This window comes from Scardinius erythrophthalmus, assembly GCF_964197995.2.
Source record: "Scardinius erythrophthalmus genome assembly, chromosome: 15".
Classification (NCBI taxonomy): domain Eukaryota; kingdom Metazoa; phylum Chordata; class Actinopteri; order Cypriniformes; family Leuciscidae; genus Scardinius; species Scardinius erythrophthalmus.
The window spans coordinates 36065702-36089732 of NC_138235.1; the positions used below are offsets into that span (position 1 = coordinate 36065702).

The 24031-nt window shown below is 40.2% G+C and overlaps 1 protein-coding gene across 3 annotated transcripts in view; it reads left to right on the forward strand.

Annotated features, from left to right (window-relative positions):
- The window catches only part of scube3 (signal peptide, CUB domain, EGF-like 3), a 128173-nt gene that overhangs the window by 65853 nt on the left and 38289 nt on the right, over positions 1-24031 (forward strand). For 2 of the 3 annotated variants that reach the window (XM_081385744.1, XM_081385746.1), the window contains exons 5-7: positions 6167-6313; positions 7077-7193; positions 15003-15053. In XM_081385744.1, coding sequence (XP_081241870.1) covers positions 6167-6313; positions 7077-7193; positions 15003-15053 — 315 coding nt within the window. The remainder of the gene's footprint in view (positions 1-6166; positions 6314-7076; positions 7194-15002; positions 15054-24031) is intronic. The other variant, XM_081385745.1, reaches the window with a different exon arrangement.

Sequence of the window (24031 nt, forward strand, 5' to 3'; positions counted from 1 at the left end):
TATGGAAAATGTCAACAAAACGATTCGATCCTAAATGACTCTGAACCATTGAATCATTGATCAATTTCCAGTAACTGAACGGTACAGAGTCAATCTTAATAAGTACTTAATAGATCTTAGTATTTTCTTGTAAAACAAACTTCTTTGCTTTATTTGCTTTATTTACAACTTCGAAAAATCTTTTATCACAGTGCTTACACTTTGTATAATTGTATGAAATGCATTCCCATTATCATGTCAAAAATAGCAGCCAGCGCCTTCAACAGTTGAAGTTTGATGTGTCATTTCATTATCTGTTGCACTTTCTTTGTTCTTCAAGTCTTTGCAAAGTCTCATAATTACGGTAATTCTATCATGACGCAAGATGAATCATCCTAGAGTCTTTGATGTTCTATAATCATCTGTGAAAAGCCTTTCGAGTGAGTGCATTATGATCGTTTGATCTAGAAAATTGAATGAAATGCAGTTTCTCGGTGCTCTGCCGTGAAATCCTGGTGATTTCGCCTCAAACTCTTGTCCCTGGCCGTCACTCAATGAAGTGTCTGTGCATATTTCGCCGTCCTCCACGTATGGACGCGTTTAACAGGCTTGTATTTGTTTTAACAGGCTGCAGACCCTAATCGACCACGTTTTATTCCCTTCAAATGGCTTTCCCATCGTTTTTTTCCGAGCGCTTGTGTGAATTTCTCCCTATTTCCGATCATTCGACTCCATTTTTCTTAAGCCGGGAGTCTCGGGAGAGATTAGAATAACGCTCGTAATGATAAAAACGGCAGGAATTCGGCAGGGAGTTACGGGTGGGCTCGTTGTATCAGCACTTGAGCGTTTTACTGCTCTTCTGAGAGTCTTCGGGTCTCTCTGACCCGGCTCTGATGAATGGGTCTGTAGATGTAGAGGTCCTAGACCCTCGGTAAGTGATATGACTCTCTCTCTCTCTGGACTGTTTTTGAACTTGCATGATTTACGTCTCATTTTTTAGGTCTACGTAAAGTGACCTGCACACCTTCTTCTAATGTTAAAAGCGTGTAATGTGCCTTTGAATATCATTTAGTGCTCCAGCTTTGGAGCTGTAAAAGCAACAATGGATAATTCACCTCAGATCTTGAAATTAAACAAATGGAAACAAGAACGTTCAAACTGTGAACAAACAAGTGTATTCTTTGACAAAGGTTGCTTTAGTAACTCAGTAGCCTATGTATTTGAATAATGTTTAAATGGTGTAATATTTGTGAATTTGATTATGTAGCTACTTATCCATTTTCTTGCGATTGCCGTCAAGATTACTCTCTGGTGCCGTGCACTTGCCACGAGACTCTGCCCACACACTGTTCTGATTGGCTGACTCCGCCCACTCGCTGTTCTGATTGGCTGTGGGTTTGGATTGATTTTTACGCATCTCGCAGTCGTGTTGCGTCTAGTGTGGACAGACAGATTATTTGTCGCTGGAATCTTATCGCATCGTGTCTGGTTAGGACACGGTGTCAGAACAGATTAAAACATATATGAAGGCCATCAACACCTCCAAAGTTTCACAAGTTGTTCGTCCTTGGTTGACATTTTATTCAGTAACATTAGGTATGATATACAGTAGTAAACATAGTTTAATGTTGATGATCACGTTATTTTACATATGCATCTGCTTACATATGATCTTGCTTGTTTCTTCTTCTTCTTCGACCTGTGTTTTGATCCGGATAGTCAATACTCTTTCAGAAGACGTGTAACAGCGCCCCCTACCGTATAACAGTGAAAACACGTAAAGCCGGAAAATTCCATCAATGGCGGGGAAAGAGTTAATATTTAAGAGCAAAACTTTGCAAAATCATGACGTCACATCACAAACTTATGAGCAAAAGTTGAACATTGTAATTCAAACAAAAAATGCATGTCATTCGAATTGTCCCGTTAATTGGTTGTGCTTTGAAAGGTCAGTAACAAAGGGTCAAGTCAAGTCATCTTCATTTATATAGCGCTTTTAACAATGTAGATTGTTTCAAAGCAGCTTTACAGAGATAAGCGTATAATTTAAGGTAACAGAGATTGTTTTGGCTTTATAGTGGTTCTTTAATAAAGTTATTTTCCAGCTAAAATTAGTTTTGATTGATTAGCTTCCGTCGCAACGATCATTTGTTATTTAAATTAGGGGCCGCTAAGACGACACCATTCCCTCTACACAGACTTTAAACGTGAACCTGTGAGAAACGCTGATGGCGTTCACATGAGCATTAAGAATTGGTTCTATAGTTACTGTATGTGCGTTTGAATATATGTGCGCAGGTTTGGAAATCCCTACAGACCAAGCCTAAACAAAGTACTGGTGTTTCCTTATAAATTTTGATACAGAATTTAATTTAATTTTGTCACTTCGGGGTAGGTACGCGAAACGAAATTTTCCTGACAACTCTTTATCTGTAGAGTGGTAGTGGGATCCTCCATAGGGAGAGACTAGTTGGCACTTCAGCACTGCGTTGTCATTGGGTCCAGGCGAAGGTCCTTCATCAGATCTGGATACGGCCTGGATACGGCTGGCTGCGGGAAAACCTCGGGATAAACAAAGACACTAAAATTAGCGTAGATGCCATTCTTCTTATGATGTAACGAGTACATCAGGATTTATGGGAAGTGTTCCTGGCTCCGGCTGACCTAATCTATGCAGCCTAACATTGAATTATAGAAGTCTATAATGTATTATGTGAATGCTAGGTCAAAGAGATGTGTTTTTAGTCTAGCTTTGAACTGACAGAGTGTGTCTGCTTCCCGGACAATGTTAGGATGACTGTTCCAAAGTTTTGCTGCTAAATAGGAAAAGGATCTACCGCCAGCAGTCGATTTTGATATTCTAGGTATTATCAACTGGCCGAAATTTTTAGATCGCAATAGACGTGACGGACTATAATGCGTTTAGATCAAGTACTGTGGAGCTAAACCATTTAGTGCTTTGTAAGTAATCAGCAATATTTTAAAATGTATGCAATGTTTAATAGGCAGCCAGTGCAGTGTTGACAGAACCAGGCTAATATGGTCAAACTTCCTGGTTCTGGTAAGAACTCGAGCTGCCGCTGTAGTTTGTTTATTAAGTGTGCAGGGCAACCACCCATAATAGCATTTCAATAATCTAGCCTTGATGTCATGAATGCATGAACGCTTTGAGTACCTAGAAAAGCGCTATATAAATGTAACGAATTATTTATTATTATGAACTAATTGTTCCACATTTGTCAATGAGAGCATATGGCGTAATTTATATATATTTTTAAGATGGAAAAATGCGGTTTTACAGATGCTAGACACGTGACTTTCAAATGAAAGATTGGTATCAAAGAGCACACCCAGGTTCCTAACCGACGACGAAGACTTGACAGAGCAGCCATCAAGTGTTAGACAGTATTCTAGATTATTACGTGTGGGAGTTTTTGTCCAATAATTCGAATCTCTGTTTTTTCAGAATTTAGAAGTAGGAAATTACTAGTCATCCAGTCTTTTATATCAGCTATGCATTCTCTTAAATGCATTCCGTAAGGGTCTAAAGTTGAAATTATTTGAATTCTGACGCATTTATGCTTTGTTTAGAGTTTGATGTGTTGGCATGAACTTGGCAACATTAACGCTGAGTCACGTGAAATGACCTTAAGTATGGAGTCGGTGGTTTACCAACAACAGAAGTTCCTCCATCTGTCTGTTTTCCAGGGAACCGTGCAAATATGCGGCACGACGAGCCGTTTATTCTCAAAGCTCAAGTTTTGTTGGGCGATGATGTTGAAGCGCTCAGCGAAACATTATCATTCACGGCTGCAGAACGGGGGAGATTTAGACCCAGAAAATGAATTAGAGAAATTGGAAAGTTCCTCAGACATCAGTTCCCAGGAGCAGCGAGAATAAAAAATGGTCCGATTTTGTTTTCTGGCAGAAGAAATGGAAAACAAAAGGTTCTAATTAATCAAAGTGATGCCGGCAGATGTGAAAGGTTGTGAATTACCTATTGAAAGCAAAACATTCGGTCCTGTCGCCCCTCTGTCCACATTTGTCAGCGCTTTTCATGTGTGGAGGGGAAAGGTTTCCTGTAAAGCTGCTAAAATACTGGCCTCGGGGTCTACGTGTGTGTGTGTGTGTGTGTGTGTGTGTGTGTGTGTGTGTGTCTTTAAAAGTGTATTTCTGCTCTCAGTGTTGTTGTTTGAGGCCTAAACTACTAGATTTTATTACAAGCATTTTGACTGACCAAACCTGTTAAGAGATGAGCTGTGTTTGGAAGTTGACTGAATAAGCATTTAGCAGATATGCACATTTAAAATGTACAGTCAATGACTATGTTGGGAATTGCATGCTACTGTATTATTTCTGCAATATGCATATGTGTAATTTTCTGTATGCATGGAATATAGGCTGAAATGTGAAGTATACAACAGTCATGCGACGAAATGAACTACAATGAAAAAATATCAGCCGTTGTTTTAAAAAAAATGATTTAATTGAATTGACGTTTTTAAAGAATAAAAAATGCACAATAAGTGTTTTTATTTCTGAGAGGTGTTATTTGATTTATTTTAATAAATTATTTATTTTATTTATATATACTATTATAGTATAGCATTTTTTACATTTTCAGTGTTCATTTTAGTTTTAGTCAAATTTTTAGTGATACTTTAATGTGCTTATATTTTTCATCTAATATTTATTTTGTAATTTTATTTCAGCTTCATTTCAGTTAACGAAAACGATTTTTAAAAACAACTTTTTTAGTTTTAGTTAACAGGAACAACACTGAATTGGATGCCATTCACATGCGCATGATGAGGTCATGTGCCAACAATGTATCATACTACTGTTTAAAATATCATCATTGCATAGGCTAATGTATTTTGTTTTACATACTTTTACGAAAAAGTAGTATGCAGTTGCAAGGCATTTCGAATGGTATATTTTCCTGTTCACGTTTATTTTTTACTGTAAACGTTCTGTCAAGTTTGGCTGCATATGTAACTGACTCCTGTCAGATAAATGTGATATAAGCTGTTTTCTCATATAACCTTGGGTATAGATGTTCCCTTCTGTGTGCTGCTTTCCCAGGGTGCCGTGGGTCTGTTGACACAGATGCGTCCTGGGGTCTGAAGTCAGAGGGTGCTTTCATTCTCCTCTTACTGTTCAAACACTGGTGAACATGAGTCTGATCTGGGGTCAGTCAAAGAAAAGCAACACTCACCCAGTTCCTCTGGTTCTGAACGGCTGATACTTTTCTCACCGAGCCGAACCAGAGACGTCCAAACGCTCTTAAAGTCACCGTGAAATCAAAAATGATTGACAATTCTTTTTTATTATGGATGAATCCCTCGTGATCTTGAATTAAAATAACTTCCCCTCCCTCTTGCAGTGACATCTCTTCTCTTCTCTGATTTTGAGGGCGGGGCAACCTGTCACTCACATGAGATCAACCAATAGCAAATCACAACCATCCAATCAGTTCCACAAGCCCCGCCCTGCATTTGTTCTTGTTTGAGAAGCTGTTTCACTCGGATATATGTCACAATAGGGACGAAAAGACGATCGCAACTTCTGTTTCATGATGACTTTGAACCGAGCCGGGGATCTTGTATATGCTTGAAGGTGTAGTGATACAATAGTGAAACAATGGAGTAAATGTATGCACATTTTTGGAATACATTGATAAATGAGATCACAAACTTTTTATTTTCATAGGTCTGTTGGTATGTGTTTGTGCTCAGACTTGTGGTATAAACTGAAGGAAATCCCAAAGCTGCTGTTCCTGAGAGAAATTGAACTGTTTGTCATCAAACTATTTCCTAACCAGAAGTGATAAAAGTTTCCAATGTGTTTTTTTAGAGTTTTTTCTGAAATTGAAAATGGTCAGTCAAAATATATTTGATTGTTGATATACATATACGCTGTCATTCAAAAGTTTGAGGTCAGTAAGTGTCCATTCCTGAAAGAAATTTTCCTTTTACTCAGCAAGGATGCATTGAAATGATCAAAAGTGACAGTAAAGACTTCTACAGTGTTAAAAAAAGATTTTAAATAAATGCTTTATATGCCTAGAAACAAATAAATATGAAATTGCATGACATTTGTAAACAATTCAGACTCTGATCTCTGTTTTGTAAAGGAATCATAATTTTTGCCCCCCCCCCCCCCCCCCTTTCTTAACGTTCTACAGTGCGTTTTAATGGAACTAAAGACGTGCCCACCTGCATGGATAAAAATCACGGCTGTGCCCACATTTGCAGAGAGACGCCCAAAGGATCCATCGCCTGTGAGTGCAGACCGGGATTTCAGCTCACCAAGAACAACCGAGACTGTAAATGTGAGTAGATGGATGGATGGATGGATGGATGGATGGATGGATGGATGGATGGATGGATGGATGGATGGATGGATGGATGGATGGATGGATGGATGGATGGATGGATAGATAGATAGATAGATATGTGTGTGTGTGTGTGTGTGTGTGTGTGTGTGTGTGTGTGTGTGTGTGTGTGTGTGTGTGTGTGTGTGTGTTGCCAAAAATTTATCACTTTTTGTCATTTAACATTAGAAAATTTGAGTTAATCCAACGTTTCACCTCCTCAAGGCCAATCCAGCAGAGAATTCTCATCCTCATTACTTCCTGATTTAAAAGGAAGATACAACTGCATATCATCAGCATAACTATGATATGAAATGCCATATTTATCAAATCTAGAGCCCAGCGGAATCATGTAAAGGGAAAAAAGTAACGGTCCTAAAATAGAGCCCTGAGGTACCTCATTAATTACAGGAGCAGCAGATGAAAAATTATTTCCAATCTTTACCGCAAATGTCATAGATAGATGGATGGATGGATGGATGGATGGATGGATGGATGGATGGATGGATGGATGGATGGATGGATAGATAGATAGATAGATAGATAGATAGATAGATAGATAGATAGATAGATAGATAGATAGATAGATAGATAGATAGATAGATAGATAGATAGATAGATAGATAGATAGATAGATAGAACGATGGGTGGATGGGTTGATAGATGTTAGTGATTAGAACTTGGTGATCTCTAATCTCTTAATGTTGATGTTCTTGACTAGTGACGTGTAACTATGGTAACGGTGGCTGTCAGCACATCTGTGAGGAGATGGACCACGGGCCCAGATGTTCCTGCCACATGAAGTTTGCGCTTCACTCTGATGGGAAGACCTGTGTAGGTTAGTGAACACTCGCACTGCAACACACGACTCTACTTAAACTAGAGTAAAGAAATCTGCTTGTTTTTACCAGTTTTATCCACAGTCAATTGTTTGGACTGGGAAAAAGTTGTTGACAGGTGATGGGAAAATAAGGGTGATTTATGACATCAGCCAAAAGGAAAATAGTTTTTGACATAATTACATTTGTTGAAAGATTATGAAGATCTTAATTTTTATTTATTTTTTGAATAATGTGCACCACTGAAATACTTTAAAATATTCTTAGTGAGCTGCAGACACTGTTAAAGCAAAGGCATTGGCTTTGAGAGACTTCTAATGGAAACTCTAAACTTAATGCTCTGTTAAGTCCAGAGTTTGGCTTGATTTTATGCGGTGGAACCAAATCTCAGAGTTTCACTCAACGTTCAGAACATACAGTGAGAAATGGGCTCTTCTGTGCACCTCAAGTGTTTGACAGTGAGCACATTGTCCTTTAGTTACGCTTCATTTACATACATATGTTAGTGTTTCCATTAGTCTAGTCACGGATGAGGATTTACAGGCATCGTGGGAGCTATAAACAGAAAGTTGAGCGCAGAAAGACACTTACGCATGAGGTATAAACTTGATGTATTTGACGATATATCAAACTTAGGAAATCAAGATCACTGAATGTGAAGAGTTATGTGCCTTCCTGCTCTATTCGTCTTTTTTTCTATTTAACCTTGCTTGCTTGAACACATTTCCCTTCGACTTTTCACGTTCTTGAAGTGCACTGTTTGGTCACAATGCTGTGTGTAATTTATGAGCCATTAGCGTCACCAAACGAATTAGCAAAAATAAAGATTGTCTAAGCTGGTTTTCTTATAGTTGTCTCTGCATAATTAGCATTAGGTATATATATTTTTAATTACACCCAGCAGCTTATGACCTGAATAAAAGGTGTGTGCGTTTGTGTGTCAACCACAGCTGTTCTTTGCACCTCTTTAGCCAATCACAGCTTTGCTTTGTATTACTGCAACCAATCACAGCAGACCTCTGTATTACTGAGCCAGGATTAGCGATCCACAGCAGACTTACGGCTGTTTACGCCAAGTCTGAATTACATGTCATACGAAATATTAATCTCTGTGCCAAAAAGTTATTTTGTGATGATTCATAGCTGTGTATTTTTTAATAAGAGAGTAGAATTTTTATTTTATTTTTTATTTATTATTTGAAAAACTACTGTTAACATTTTTTATGGAAATTGACCCCATTTATATATATATATATATATATATATATATATATATATATATATATATATATATATATATATATATATATATATATATATATATATATATATATACTTCTATTATATTTATTTAAATTTCTTTTTTGCAAAACTACTCAGAACATGAACAGTAATTAAATAAATACATAAATACATATAAAAGAAGTTGTGTACCAGATATAGGAGACAAGGTTTTTAGGAAAATTCAAATATATATATATATGTATATATATATATATATATATATATATATATATATATATATATATATATATATATATATATATATATTGATTTTGAGTTAAATTAGTTTTTAGATCTGTTATTTTTGTGCTACTTTTTCAGCATCATTTCTAATAATAATATTAATAATTATTATTATTGGTAGTAGTAGTAGTTTTAATACTACTTCTACTATTATTATTACTATTATTATATTTTGTCATCAGACTATAAATAAATGTCAGAGTGAGACTTACTTTACCCCATAGGATTTTTTTTCCTAATCGATCGACCTAAAAATAATATAAATAAATCATTATAATGATAATTTTTGCAAATTAATAATTTGTTTCTATTTCTCTTAATATCTGGACATTTGTTTTTGAGAATCACCAATACATATTTCTTTATTTTTTGAAAGAAAAGTGAATATATAATACTTTTTTATGTTGTTTAGTCGCATTGAATTCGATCGCCATTATTAGCGACAGAAACTAATGCTCATATGTAAAAGACACTTTTTATCTGTTTGTGTAAGCTAAAGCTGAAAATGGATCTTGGGAGCGTTGGCCATAACAGCTGGAAAAGTCATAAAACAAGCGGATCCGCAGACTTCAGGATGGCATTATGAATCCTTAAGTTAGCAACCGCTCCTCTCAGCGGCCACATCCAAATAGAAACAAACATACACACGCTCTCAAAGACAGACCTTTAAAAGCAGCATTTCAGCAGCCTAAATATCAGGGACCTTGTTTCCCGACCGAACGGTGGTTAGTCTGGCTTCTGATCCGTTCTTTTGCACTCTCTCTCCCCGACTGGATCCAGCTCTTATGTCAAGGTCTCACTCAGACGCCCTATTATTACCCCTCTGTTCCCCCCAAAACCTGCCAGCAGCTCCGCAAATGAGACGTCTGGCGTGTCTGACGGCCCCCGAAGACCAAACTGAAAGAGTAAAGCTCAGGCCACAGAGGCCAGAGGCGTGCGGTGAATCTGTCAGGGTCGCAGGAATCCAGGCCTCGCTCTCTCACGGGCTCTAATAGGCCAGAAAGCCACAATAAAACAAGCTGAACTTATTAATGAGCCCCTGTTGAGCGATGGGCTGGAGTCTCAGAGTAATTGATGTGGCCTACCCACAATCCCCTGAGGAGATGGAAACCGTTGGCATGATAAGAGAAGGTGAGAAGAGAGAGGAGAGATGGATGTTTCCTCAACGACAGCCACTTTTATGTCCTGGGGGATTGATTTTTATAAAAACAGACTCAGACTTTTTGTGTTCTGAAAGTCACATCTAAACTTTTGTGGAAACTTTTTAATGTGACTTTATTATGCACTTATTTGCTACTTTTCAAACACAGTAGTAAAATGTGTGTTAACAAATAGTATATTTCTATATGCTCTATGCTTTTGAAAGATGTCTCTTCTGCTCACCAAGGCTGCATTTATTTGATAAAAAATACAGTAAAATCAGTAATATTGTGAAATATTATTACCATTTAAATGAACTGTTTTCTATGTGAATATATTGTAAAATGTAATTTATTCCTGTGATCAAAGCTGAATGTTCAGCATCATTACTCCAGTCTTCAGCGTTCACATGATCCTTCAGAAATCACTCTAATATGATGATTTGATGCTCAAGAGACATTTCTGATTAATGTCAATGTTGAAAACAGTTGTGCTACATAATATCTGAGTGGAAAGTGTGATACATTATTTTCTTTGATGAATAGAAAGTTCAAAAGAACAGCATTTATTTCAAATATAAATATTTTGTAACATTATAAATGTCTTTACTCTCACTTTTGATCAGTTTAATGCATCCTTGGTGTGTGTGTAAAGATGATTGTCAAAATTTTTTTATTATGCCTAACTTTGAAGAAAGTGTGAAAGTATTTCTGTGTATTTATGCTGGAATAAAATGCATAAAATTGGCATAAAATCATCCCTAGCAACAAAAGGAGTTTATTTTTAAAAATGACGTGGTGGGAATAAAATTTGTTGGTTCAGAATAATGATTAAAAAAAAGAATTCTTCCACTGTTGGCAATTGCAAATTGACAAATGACTTAAACTAGTCAGAGTGTATTTTAAGGGAATTTATTTTCTAAACGTCCACGCGGCCAAAAGTGTCCTAGTCGAAGAAACATTCAGCACAAGCTTTCATTTTTCATTCTTTTCAAGTCTTGCCATCCCCACCTCACGTTGTTTACTACATATTACGAATAAAATGGTTGAGAGGACCAGACGGAGCATGTGTTAAAGACATTTTCAGATGCCATTGCAGTGATTTGGTCAGTGACTGGAGCCCGACCAACACTTCAGCATCTCTAGATGGATTTGCCCAGAAACCAGAAATAGCTCAGCGTTTGCATCAGTGCGTCAGATCGCATGTATTTTTGTTAGTCAGACCTCATTAATACGATATGGATCCTTATGAACAGGTGTTAACAATTTTGCTCGGAATAGCTTTAAGCGATCTCTTGTCATTTTTAACATAACATCCTTTGATTCGGGCCTCTGCGCAATAGTTCTGGGACTTTAATCTTGAAATGGCACATTGGTAGAGTAAAATCAATCACTCTGATCTCACTGGGTGGCTTTTTGTGTTCCTTGAGCTGCTTCATCTATTCTCTAAACCCTTCTCTCTTCATCCTCATTGACTGCTTTTCTTCAGAAGTGATGGATTTCAGCCGCTCTGATTACTTTTGCACTTTATGCGGCTTCCATCCTTCACAATCTGTCGCTGAAGTTTTGCCGTGGCAGGTTTAGCAAAGGGGTTTGATTCGAAAGCGCACGGTGAGCAGATGGGAAGGCAATAAAACAAACCCAATAGCACACATCCGCGTTTATTGACAGATAATACCTGAATGTGTTCCCATTCGTCTCAATGGCAGTTGCAGTCAGTCGCACACCGTCCCGTTAGCGACTCTCCAAAGTGGTGATAAATTTGGGCACTGGAAAAACATTGACTGTGATACAATGAAATACCTTTTATTTACTTTTGAATGTTCATCAATGGATAAAGGTGCACTTTGTAGTTACAGCATCTGTATATTGTTATAGTAATTTTCCTGTTTATGATCATATGATCCCGAATGGCAATTTATTGTGATTTGTCTTATCAGTCTCATCTGGGATTTAAGAACCATCAGTGATATGTTCAGGAAATTTCCATGAAATTGTTTCAAGTTACATGTCGCCTAGCCATAATCCCAGCACAAATACTCCCCAAAAATGATTGGTTATTAAAACATCTACATTCACATACCACCGTTCATTTGAACAGAAAAGCAAGCATAGGCTACTGGCATGCACGATAAACCACCCAAACAGCTTTATAATCGCAAAACAGTTCATCACAATTTCACAAAGTTCTGTTATAATCAATAAAGTTGTCTGTATTGCACAAGGTATCGTTTATTTACATTTTGTTATAATGAGAGGATTTGCGAGCATGCAGAACTCGGCGCTGAACATAAACTCTGGTGTTTTCAGTGGTTAGTGGATGCTAACTTAAACACCTCTGATTGGCCAATGCGTTCATACGATCAATGGACATGTCTGTGATTGGCTACATTGCTCAACGCTGCAAAATACGTTGTAAACAGAAACCTTTGATGCTCTCAAGAGCGTAAACACAGATAAGCACTGTCACAGCTTTTCCGATCTGTTTCGCCAATAAACTATTATCGCGGAGAAAACTGATCCTAGACCAGCAGTTATGGGCAGCTTTTCCCTCTAAAAGCAATGAGAAGCAATAGCAGGAAGAGGAAGGCTGTGCTTGCTCCTGTAACTTGTATTATTTTCGATTTTTTGAACTGACCAACACTTTTAAATGGTAGTGCACCTTAAAGGGGTTGTTTACCCGAAAATGAAAAAAATTGTCTCACCCTCATTTTGTTCCAAACCTTTATGAATTTACTTCTTCTGGAGAACACAAAAGAAAATATTTTTAAGAATGTGTCTGTTTTTTCTCAATACATTGAATATCAAAGGGGTCCTTCATTCGATGAAAGCTTTGGAACGACATGAGAGTGAGTAAATGATGACAAGATGAACTATCCCTTTAAAAACACAACCAGCCATAGTGAATCGTATGTCTTCTTGTAGGCTGTACACAACGTTTTCTTCGGAGCAAGTACTGTAGTAAGTGATGCTCGCTTTCCAGTGGAATTCACTCTTAACATATCCTATGTATTTAACAGCTAACAGCTAACCGCTAAGTGTTTTTCCACATGGGTCTAGGCATCTTCATGTGATCCTACAATCAAACGACAAGCATAAGCCAGTAGATTTGCACGAATATTTCCTCAGAAGACACTTAGCAAACAAAAGGGTTGTGGAGATTCGTAGCCTGAGAGTGATGCTAATCCGAAACAGATGCTCACATCTGGCTGGTACACACAATCCCCAGGCATCATATTGTTTAAAACGTTTGTTTCATAAGCAAGTTCCCCATCTAACAGGGAACTTTCTCAGAACTTTGGCTAATGTTCTGGCAAGGTTCTCTCAAAGTTATGAACAAACGTTACGTTAATGTAATGTTAACGTTAGTAGAATGTCCATTCAAAGTTATCTGAAACGTTTCAGTTTGACGTTCATTTAATTTTTTTTTTTTTTTTTTTTGGTAACACTTTACAATAAGGTTCATTAGCTAATGTATTGACTAACATGAACTAACCATGAGCAATCCATTTGTTACTGTATTTGTTAATCTTTGTTAACGTTAGTTAATAAAAATACAGCTGTTCATTCATGTTTGTTAGTTCATGTTAGTTCACAGTGCATTAACTAATGTTAACAAGATTTTAATACAGTATTAGTAAATGTTGAAATTAACATTAACAAAGATTAGTAAATGCTGTTCATTGTTAGTTCATGTTAACTAATGTAGTCAACTAATGTTAACTAACGAACCTTATTGTAAAGTGTTACTGTTTTTTTAAATGTTACTACCCTGTTTCGGAACATTCCGAGAACAATTAAAAGTAACATTCCTCTAATGTTTGCAAAATTCTAAAATGGAATGTTCCTTGAACATTCGTAGAACCATTTTCGTAAAAACATTTTAACGTTTTTAACGTTCAGCGTATGTTTAGAAATAACATTTTCATTACTTAATGGGAAGATTAGCTAAACATTCTTGGAACATATTTTTGTTAGTGTTTTGTCTTTTGGTCGGACAGACTTTGTTTACATGGTAGATTGGTTATCTGTAGATGTAAACAGAGAAGTCACAGCACAGGTAAGTGATCGAATGTCTTAGATGAACTGCAGCGGGAATCATTGCCACAATTTGTCTCTGCATGTCATCAAATCAAGCCGTCCTGCTCATTTTGGATGTTTACCATGAAGTGTCTGGTTGTAGTCAGACTCACACTAACTGGTCTGCGTCTACACTGCAAAAAGTGCTGTTCTTTCTCAGTATTTTTGGCTTGTTTTCCAGTACAAATATCTAAACAATATTAATATGCTCCTCAAGTAACTGTATCTTGATTTTAGAATGTTTCGATATTTGTACTGGAAAACAAGACACAAATACGTGAGAGTGTTGCATGAGAAGACTAACACTCGGCCTTGTTGTTCTCTGTACGAAATTGTACGAAACTGATTCGAGTGCTGAAAACACCACCATCTTAAACCAGCAGGTTTCCACTGATCAGGCTGGCCTCGTCTGATGGTTTAACTGGGGTTTGGGGCTCTAAACCAGCTCAAACCAACTACAATCAGTACCTGCAAACCTTAGATTGGTTTAAGCTGGTCTCTCGACAGGGAGTTTATGAACTACTCTGCAAAAAAATGACTTTCTTCCTCAGTATTTTTGTCTTGTTTTGCAGTACAAATATCTTAACATTCTTAAATTAAGATGCATTTACTTGAAAAACTAAATTCCTTAAGATGGTCTTTTTTTCTGAAAAAATTATCAAATTGAAGTCTAAAACAAGAAAGATATGCCAGTGGAGTAAGAAAAATAAATTGAATTCAAAGGGAAAACAAGTTCATTTTCCTGACGTTTTAAGCGTAGTCAGTTAATTTTGATACATTTTTCAGAAAACAAGACTTATCTTAAGGAATTTAGTTTTTCAAGTAAATGTATCTTGATTTTAGAATATTTAGATATTCTTACTGGAAAACAGGACAAAAATACTAGAGGGAGAACAACATTTTTGCAGTGTAAATCGCTCTTGCAGCCTCATAAAAGGGTCAGTTTGAGCACCAGGGTTACTAAAAATTAAATTTGACTGGCCAGGGTGTCTTATAAAGTTTTAAAAAAGTAAATCTTGGAAGACTAAGCAGTGTTTTTGTAATGTGTGTGTGTGTATGCAGAGGAAAGGAGTGTCCAACAGCAGCCACTGCAGCCACAGCTGTTACCCAATGGTAAATATGTTAATTTCTCTAGCTTGATTCCTATTGGCTACTTCTTTCCACAGTGGGTGTGGTTATGCTGGAACTCTTACTAACCTTTATTGCACCAATTTCTTGGGTTGTGGGTCCATTCTGGCAATCAGGAGATCAACAAAATGAACTTTACCCATGTCAAAATGGTTATTCTCTTGAATTGCCCGAATGAAAACCTGACACCAATCTTGCTTGCAACCTCCTCATTAGGAACTGCCCATTCTTTAATCAGAAAGCATGTCTAATGAGGGTTTAACAATGAAGTCGCTGCAGTCTCCTATGACTCTTTACTGTGAAGGGGAAAACGGGTCAGATTCAGCTCACGTTTTTCCAAAGACTGAAATCAAATCTTCAAATCATTCTGAAATCGATTCCAACGATATCGTTCCTCTTTGCCGTTATCGTTGTGGTGTGGACTCTGCTATTCTTCTAAATGTAAAATGATTTTTAAAAATATATCTTTATCGTTATTATAGTTATCATCCTTGATGTGAATGGGCCTTTATTCTGCAGAGCTTAGTATATTATACATATATATATTAGAATATTTTTTTTCTGGGGATAAATTCTTGTAATGGAATTCAATCGGACTTGCTATAACACATCACTGTACTTCGTTTTTCAAAGTGCATCATGCATGACTTCAGATTGTGAAAGCGTTTTGTTTTGGGTTTACACACTTTTGATTGCACAGGGCTCTGAGGTTATAAAGGAGACTGATTCGTTCTGGCACTAAATCTGCATGCTGGCTGTCGGTGTCTCGGGATCCTGTTTATTCGGCCTGAAATAAGCGCACGGCAAATACTGTACACCAAAGCCCAAGGACAACCTTTGTCCCAGTACCAAAATCTCATCTCACTTTGTTTCTCTTTCTGTCATCTCATGTTATTTTCTCGCCCTGGAAAGCAATGGCATTTTTGAAAAACGAGCTTGTTTGCACGACAACCTTTTAACAGAGTGGATTTAATGTGGACCGATGTGTTTGGTCGAGGCTGAGAGAGACCTGTGCCAACAGCTGTCATATTTACCAAATAGCTCTACCTCTGGCGGCATGTTCCCGACTTGTTCCAACCCTTACAGAAGCTAATTGTGCCAACACTTGCAATTCCTGAGCACTAGCTGAACGTTAGAGGAGGGTTTTTCTTAAAGAGGACCCATTATGCTGTTTTACATTGTCACCTTTGTGTAATGTTGCTGTTTGAGCATGAAAAAGCTCTGCAAAGTCCCTCCAGCGGGAGTTATTCTCTATATCAGTGTCACTGTTTCTGAACTCCCTGAAGTAGTTCCTAGCCTCCATTGTAGTTTTGAGTTTTCTTCCGGGAACAAACACATCACAATATTCCTCATTTAAATCATTCAGACGCATAATAAAGGGGCGGGGCCTGGTTGAGTTAGTTAGTAGTGTGTTGAAACTCGTGGTTATGGTAAGGGGCGGGACATTTCCCTAAACACACTCACGCTCAACCAATCACAACACACTGGTCCAGCCGACCAATCAGAGCACATTGTGCTTTTCAGAAGGAGGGGCTTATAGAGACGGGAACTAAACAGAGCGTTACTGACAGACTGGGAAGAGAGGAGGTGCAACAATTGAGAATATGGGAAAATAAGTTTTTATTTTTTTTTACCATTCTAGCATTAAAACTTATTCGAGTAGAGGCCAAAAACAAAATCAAGACTTCGTAAAAGGGCATTAGCTGAACTTTCCAATTACCATATTACTAACATTCCACTTGAATCTAGGGTTTATATTCGTTATTTCAAAAAATACACTTGCAAAATGTACTGTCAGCTGTCTTTTTTTGGCTAAAGTTTCAGTGGTCAGAATGGCAGAAGCGAGGAAAGATGAGATGATCAGATCTCTGGGGAAAACATTAAATGACCTAATTGCAATTAACTAAGTGCAATCTCGAATATTGCCTATGGCAGAAAATCCTTTTCCCTGAACTTTCCTTGGAGGTGATTTTATACACCGCAACCTGCCTGCTGGGTACTAGTTAATGAGTGTGCTTTCTCTTAACATGAAGACTCTTAACAGTGAACTCCTCTCAACGAGTGCAGAATAGAGAGTTTATGGAAACGATGGCTGTATTCAGAAGATTCTTGAGTGTTGCGATGCATAAAGCAAAGTCGTTCATTTATGTATTCTGACACGAGTGAAAGGTGTTTTGAATGGGTCTCGGCACGCACAGGTGCCTCAAAATCCTCAAAAGCCGCTGTTTTGTCTGTGTTGCATGAGGAAGGTGTTAGATGCTTGATGTTTGAAGTGCATGGTTGAAGTCTGAAAAGAAGGTCTTATGGTAGTTTATTTGTAACCCTCTCCTCTGAGAAGAGCCTGATGCCTTTGGCGAAAGACTTTTTTTAAAGACATCCTTTTTAAAAGCTACAGCATTGCTGAAATGATAGTTATATCTGGATGAGGTCTACTCTGCTTCTAAAACTAGAGTTTTATATTTTGCTTAAGACTATGTGAATGGTGCTTGCCCATGAGAAATGTTCCACTATAATGCTGGAGTTGACATGACAGCTTTCCCAATATTTGCTAATCCTCTTCTGAGTGCGGGGTAAGTTCTACAGAGCTTTGTCTGGAAAATAAATAAATAAATATTTGTTGATTGTTTTTTTTTTTTTTTTTTAAATGAAATACAATTACATTTACATTTAGTCATTTGGCAGACGCTTTTGTCCAAAGCGACTTACAAATTAGGACTAAATAAATTAAGCGAGTCATCGTGAAGAGGCAAGAAACAACGCAAGAAGTGCTCAAAATATTAAGTTCAGGTATTGTTCAAAGTAGCATAAGCCCGATAAGCGAGAATTTAAAGGAAAAAGGAGAGAATTAAAAAAAATAAAATTTTAATGAGGTTAAGTGCTCACGGAAGAGAAGGGTTTTCAGCTGTCTTTTGAAAGTTGCCAGGGATTCTGCATTCCGGATGAGGGTGGGGAGAGCATTACACCAGCATGGAACTGTGAATGAGAATGTTCTGGAAAGTGATTTTGTGGCTTTCTGTGATGGAACCACGAGACGTCGCTCGTTGACCGATTGTAGGCTTCTGGTAGGGATGCAGGCTCGTAGGAGTGAGTGATCAATTAAAAAATGATCATTGTTTTTTATATTTTAACTTTTTAATTTTTTTAGAACATTAAAGAGTAAGGTCATAAAATGCATGTAATTATGAGTTGTTTTAATAGTCACCTTTATTTGTACAATGCTTTTTACAATACCGATTGTTTCAAAGCAGATTTACAGTGATAACAGGAAAATAATGCAACATAGTTTGTTTCTAGAAGAAAATAGCATCACAGTCCAGCTTAAGTAAGTTCAGTTCATTTTTGTTGTAAAAAAGTTTAGTAAAAATTTAGTTAATTTATACAGCTCTGGAGAAAACGTCTCGGGTTACGTATGTAACCCTCGTTCCCTGAGTAGGGAACGAGACGCTGCATCGATACTCGATACTTTGGGGAATGCCTTCGGCATGAAGCGTCTGAAGTCTACTATACAACTATTCCAATCTGGATTGGTGCAACGTCATTACGTCATCCGTGACGTCGCATGTGACGGTGATCCGGAAGCTATAAAACGGTCACAGGAGCCAGGAAATGTTAGCTTCTAATTGGTCAAAGCAAGTCGTTCTCAGGGGCGCGAAAAGTGTGGCCGAGGGATGCAGCGTCTCGTTCCCTACTCAGGGAACGAGGGTTACATACGTAACCCGAGACGTTCCCTTTTGTAAAGGGAACTCCCGCTGCATCGATACTCGATACTTTGGGGAACGAATACCCACGCCGCCACACTGAGAGAAAAAACGCCCTGGTACAAAGCATCTGGTACACTCAAGGACGATAGGATGAGTAGAGGGCAGATCCAAACTAGTTTGTTATAAGATTTGGTGTAAGAAGGGGAGGTGAGGAGCCAGAGGCTCAACTGACCTCATGGAAAGGGAAACCCCAGACAGTAGAAATTAATAAATAAGAGGTGAAGGCAAGAGCGCACCTTGTACTTTAAATATGAGTGGTTTCTTCAGATAACCAACTGTCTAATTGATAAAGGGGAATAGCTCCTACCCTTGATACATTACTAGATGGATTGACTTCTCCCAGCCCGAGGCCTATCATAGGAACCTCCAAGGCTAAACTTTGACCATCCGACACATGCGATGGAGGATGGAATACCTGAAGAATCATGATATTGCCTACCGGCACCTCGGTACCGGGGCAACAATGATTTAGAGTGGCTCCTACGCTAGTAAGTGAGAGGGGGCAGCACCACCTCTCTTACAGGGAGTAAGACAAGCATGAAGCAGACTCAATAGATTCTTCTATATATTCATATATACTAGTACATAGTCATATACGTCATCCACAGGACATGATGGGCGCCAGGGATCACCCATCAGCCTGATGCCAATGGGCTGGATGACCAGGATTCATCCTCCAATCTACAGGAACATGGAGTTTCAGTGGGAACGTCCTTTCGAGAACACCCTAAGAGGCTTGCGGAGGGCACTGAGGCCGCCACAGAGGCCCTAAGCATGAACAGGAGATCCCGTTAGAGAGCGGGATGGAACACCAGTACTGAAGCCAGTGGGCAGTAATAAACTGGGTTCAATGCCCTCCCTAACTTAATTGTTTAGTTCCTAGTAGAGTGGGGTTCTAGTATGGATGTCCTGACCACCTCGGTGGAAAGGGCAACCTAATTATAGGTGGGACCCCCTCAGGGGCCAGACCCATAGTCTCCATAACTCTGGTCGGGGATGAAATAATGTACCATCAGCCTGAGACAGAAGATCTCTCCTAATAGGAACCTTCCATGGAGGACTCTCCAGGAGACTAATAATGTCCGAAAACCAAATTCGGGCCGGCCAGTACGGAGCTACAAGGAGTAGTCTCACTCCGTACCTCCTGACCCTTTCTAGAACCCCAGGGAGCAGAGCGATCGGAGGAAAAGCGTACAGACGTGACCTCGGCCACATCTGTACCATGGCATCCAAGCCCAAAGGAGCTGGATGTGAGAGAGAGTACCAGAGCGGGCAATGAGAGTTCTCATGAGAAGCGAACAGGTCAACCTCCGCCCGGCCAAACTCTCTCCATATAAGCTCAACCACTTCAGGGTGGAGCCGCCATTCCCCGGGCCTCAGCCCCTGCCTCGACAGGATGTCTGCTCCCATATTTTCAACCCCAGGAATATACATAGATCTGACAGAGAGAATCTTGTCCTGGGACCAAAGAAGGATTTGATGAGCCAATCTACAAAGAGGGCGAGATCTCAAACCTCCTTGGCGGTTGATATAAGAGACCACCGACATATTGTCTGTCCTAACAAGAACATGATGGCCTCTGAGGTCCACAAGGAAGTGCCTCAGGGCAAAAAATACGGCCATCATCTCCAAGCGATTGATATGCCATGTGAGATGATGGCCCTTCCAAGTACCTCGGGTGTGACGGCCCTCCATAACCGCACCCCAGCCCGTGAGGGACGCATCCGTGGTCAGAGTTTTTCTCTCACATGGTGCTCCCAAAACCGGGCCTTGAGACAGGAACCATGGTTTCTTCCATACGACAAGAGAACGAAGGCATCTGCGCGTAACTCTAATCGTACGAAAAGGGTTTCCCAGAGGAGAAAATCCCTTGTTCCTGAGCCACCACTGCAAGGCCCTCATATGGAGCAGACCAAAGGGTATTACCGTGGAAGCTGCAGCCATAAGACCCAACACTCTTTGAAAATGTTTGACAGTGATAGCCTGGCCTAGCCTAATACTCTTCATTGTGTGTAAAATGGTATTAATACGAGCAGGAGACAATTGTGCCCGCATCGTGGTTGAGTCCCACTCTACTCCCAGGAACGTCGTTCTCTGAAGAGGAGTTAAGGAACTCTTCTTCACATTGAGTCTCAACCCCAAGCACCTCAAATGACGCAAAACAACATCTCGATGTTGAATCGCCAGTTCTTTTGACTGAGCTAAGATGAGCCAGTCATCTATATAATTCAAGACACGGATCCCCTGAAGTCTCAAAGGAGCAAGGGAAGCATCCATACATTTAGTGAAGGTGCGAGGTGATAAGGCTAGGCCGAAAGGAAGAACTCTGTATTGATAAGCTTTTCCCCCAAAAGCAAATCTAAGAAACTTCCTATGATGTGGGATGATGGAAATATGAAAATAGGCATCCTTAAGATCTATCGTTACAAACCAGTCCTCGGATCTGATTTGTTGAACGATCATAGGTATAGTCAACATTTTGAACTTAAATCTCCTCAAAGATTTATTCAATACCCTGAGATCTATAATGGGACGCAGCCCACCATCCTTTTTTGGAACTATGAAGTACCGGCTGTAGAACCCGGAATCCCTCTGCTCTAAGGGCACATATTCTATGGCCTCCTTAGCTAGGAGAGTCTGAACTTCATCTTCCATTACCTGAGCCTGATCAGGAGATACCAGCGTATGAATAACACCACTAAATCTGGGTGGTCTAAACTGGAACTGGATTCTATATCCCTTCTCAACTGTACTCAGGACCCATTGAGATATATTTTGAAGACCCTTCCAGGTGTCTAAATAATCTACTAAGGGAATTAGTCTCTCAGGACTCACCTCAGGTTTTCTATTCACATCTCTAGTTTCATCTTTGTTTATATTTTCGGTGACCTGAAGCACTCTTCTGGCAGGAACTAACCGAATCATTTTTTCTACAGGCCTCGTGAGAGGTAGCGAACGTTTCAGAGCAATAGATTTCATAGGAACACTCTGTGAAATACATTCGCTAGAATTCGATGCGTCCCGAGGGCACTTGACGGCGGGAAGCAACATCGATTTCCTGAGGGCTCCGCGGAGCGAAGTTTTAAAAAGCCCACGCGGAGGGGGATGCCCTCAGAGGCCTGGGTGTCCCGTCATGGCCTCTTAGTCGAAGCCTTCCTCGCCTGAATAACAGTCCTCAGATCTGTTTTCGGTTTGGAAGGCTTCGACTGAGAGTGTTGCCTCTGCCTCCAGGCCCCTTGGGGGGGAGCACGAGAGGCCACACTCTCCTTCTGCCTCAGCAGGTGTGAGGAGCTGGCGGCGGCCTCGTGGGACTGCCCCCTGGCAGCAGACCCACGAGACCTGGAACGACGGCGGGGGATGAGCTCTTTGAATGCGGCTGACTGTCGTTTCGCCTCCTGAAACCTATCGACGACATTGTTGACACCGTCGCCGAATAGGCCAGAAGGCGAAACCGGGGCATCGAGGAGACAAGCCCTGTCCTTGTCCCCGATGCCTGACAGGTTCAGCCACAAATGTCTCTCCGTGGCTACCAATGCTGCCATGGAGCGGCCGATGGCACGGGCCGTCTCCTTGGTAGCACGGAGAGACAAGTCGACCACACGACGCATCTCGCGGATGTCGTCGTAGGCGACCTCCCCGCCTTCGTCCACCTCTTTGAGGAGGTCGGCCTGGTATGCCTGCAACAGCCCCATCGTATGCAGACAACTACCAGCCCGACCTGCCGCCATATATGCCTTCCCAACCAAGGCCGATGTTGTATGGCAGGGCTTAGTGGGAAGCGCCGGAGCCCGCAGGGATGATGCAGCGTCAGGGGAGAGGTGCGACGCAAACGACTCTTCAACCCTGGGCATCATCCCATAGCCCTCCTCCCTAGCACCCATTATATTTGAATACAGATGGACATTGGGGCTAGATATTCTCGAGGAGAAGGGCTTATTCCACGATCTCGACACCTCGGTGTGGAGATCGGGAAAAAATGGCAGACTCCGGCGTAGAGGTTGTGACCGGGACTGCAGGAAGCGCTCATCGAGTTTGCTTTTTACTGTCGCTTCCTGCGTCTCAGATGGCCAGTCGATGTTTAACTTTTGAACTGCCCTAGTCACAACCTCTAGCAGCTCCTCAAAGGCAGGGGAATGGGGTGGCGATCTTTCACATTCCCCTGCCTCGATGCCCAAAATATCTAGCTCCTCGGAACCAGATAATTCGAGCATCGGTTCCTCAACAGGGGCGGAAGAAGCCGCAGCGCGGGCTTCCGCACCCTGAGCGGAACTATGGGAACTAGCTTCAGAATGCTGAGAAAGGGCCGAAGCCGTCTCAGCATCATCCACTAGATCCCGCTGCGATCCCCATGAATGCAGACGGCGCGCTGCCTCGACAGACGCGGGACCTGATCCACGGGGATCGCGGGGCTGGCCGCTTTCAGAAAACATAGCTCGCCGGGAGCGGAGCGTTCTTAGGGGCATGATTTCACAGTTTGCACAGACAGCGCCCTCGAGCGCTGCCTGTGCATGCTCCACTCCCAAACAAACTACACATAGCGAGTGTGTGTCACCCTCAGCGAGAAAACGCGGGCAAGGGGACGCACACTGCCTGAACTGTTTCTCAGCCATTTCACTTTAATATATATATCACTCTCTCACGGACAAACAACACCAAATAAGACAGACAAGTTGTACATAGAGCGCTTGCTGAAGACCAGAAGCTAACATTTCCTGGTTCCTGTGACCGTTTTATAGCTTCCGGATCACCGTCACATGCGACGTCACGGATGACGTAATGACGTTGCACCAATCCAGATTGGAATAGTTGTATAGTAGACTTCAGACGCTTCATGCCGAAGGCATTCCCCAAAGTATTGAGTATCGATGCAGCGGGAGTTCCCTTTACGAAAGGGAACCGTGATGTCATCGTCCAGCTCAGTTCAGTTCTCATATAATGGTGCCAATGCAGGCAGATCAATATTATTGTTGAATATTAAATTAAATGTCCCCAACTAAGCAAACCAAAAGCCAAAGGAACCAAAACTCCATCAGGTGACAGAATGGATAAATAAACCTTGGGAGAAATTAATGAGTTATTTTATGGTAAACTGATTACAGTAATGTAACGAAGGTATGTCGTTATGGGAAGAAGGAGGCGGGAACCGGCAAACATTTAAACACTTTAATAATAAGAAAATGTCCTCCGTAGCTTCCCTCTCCA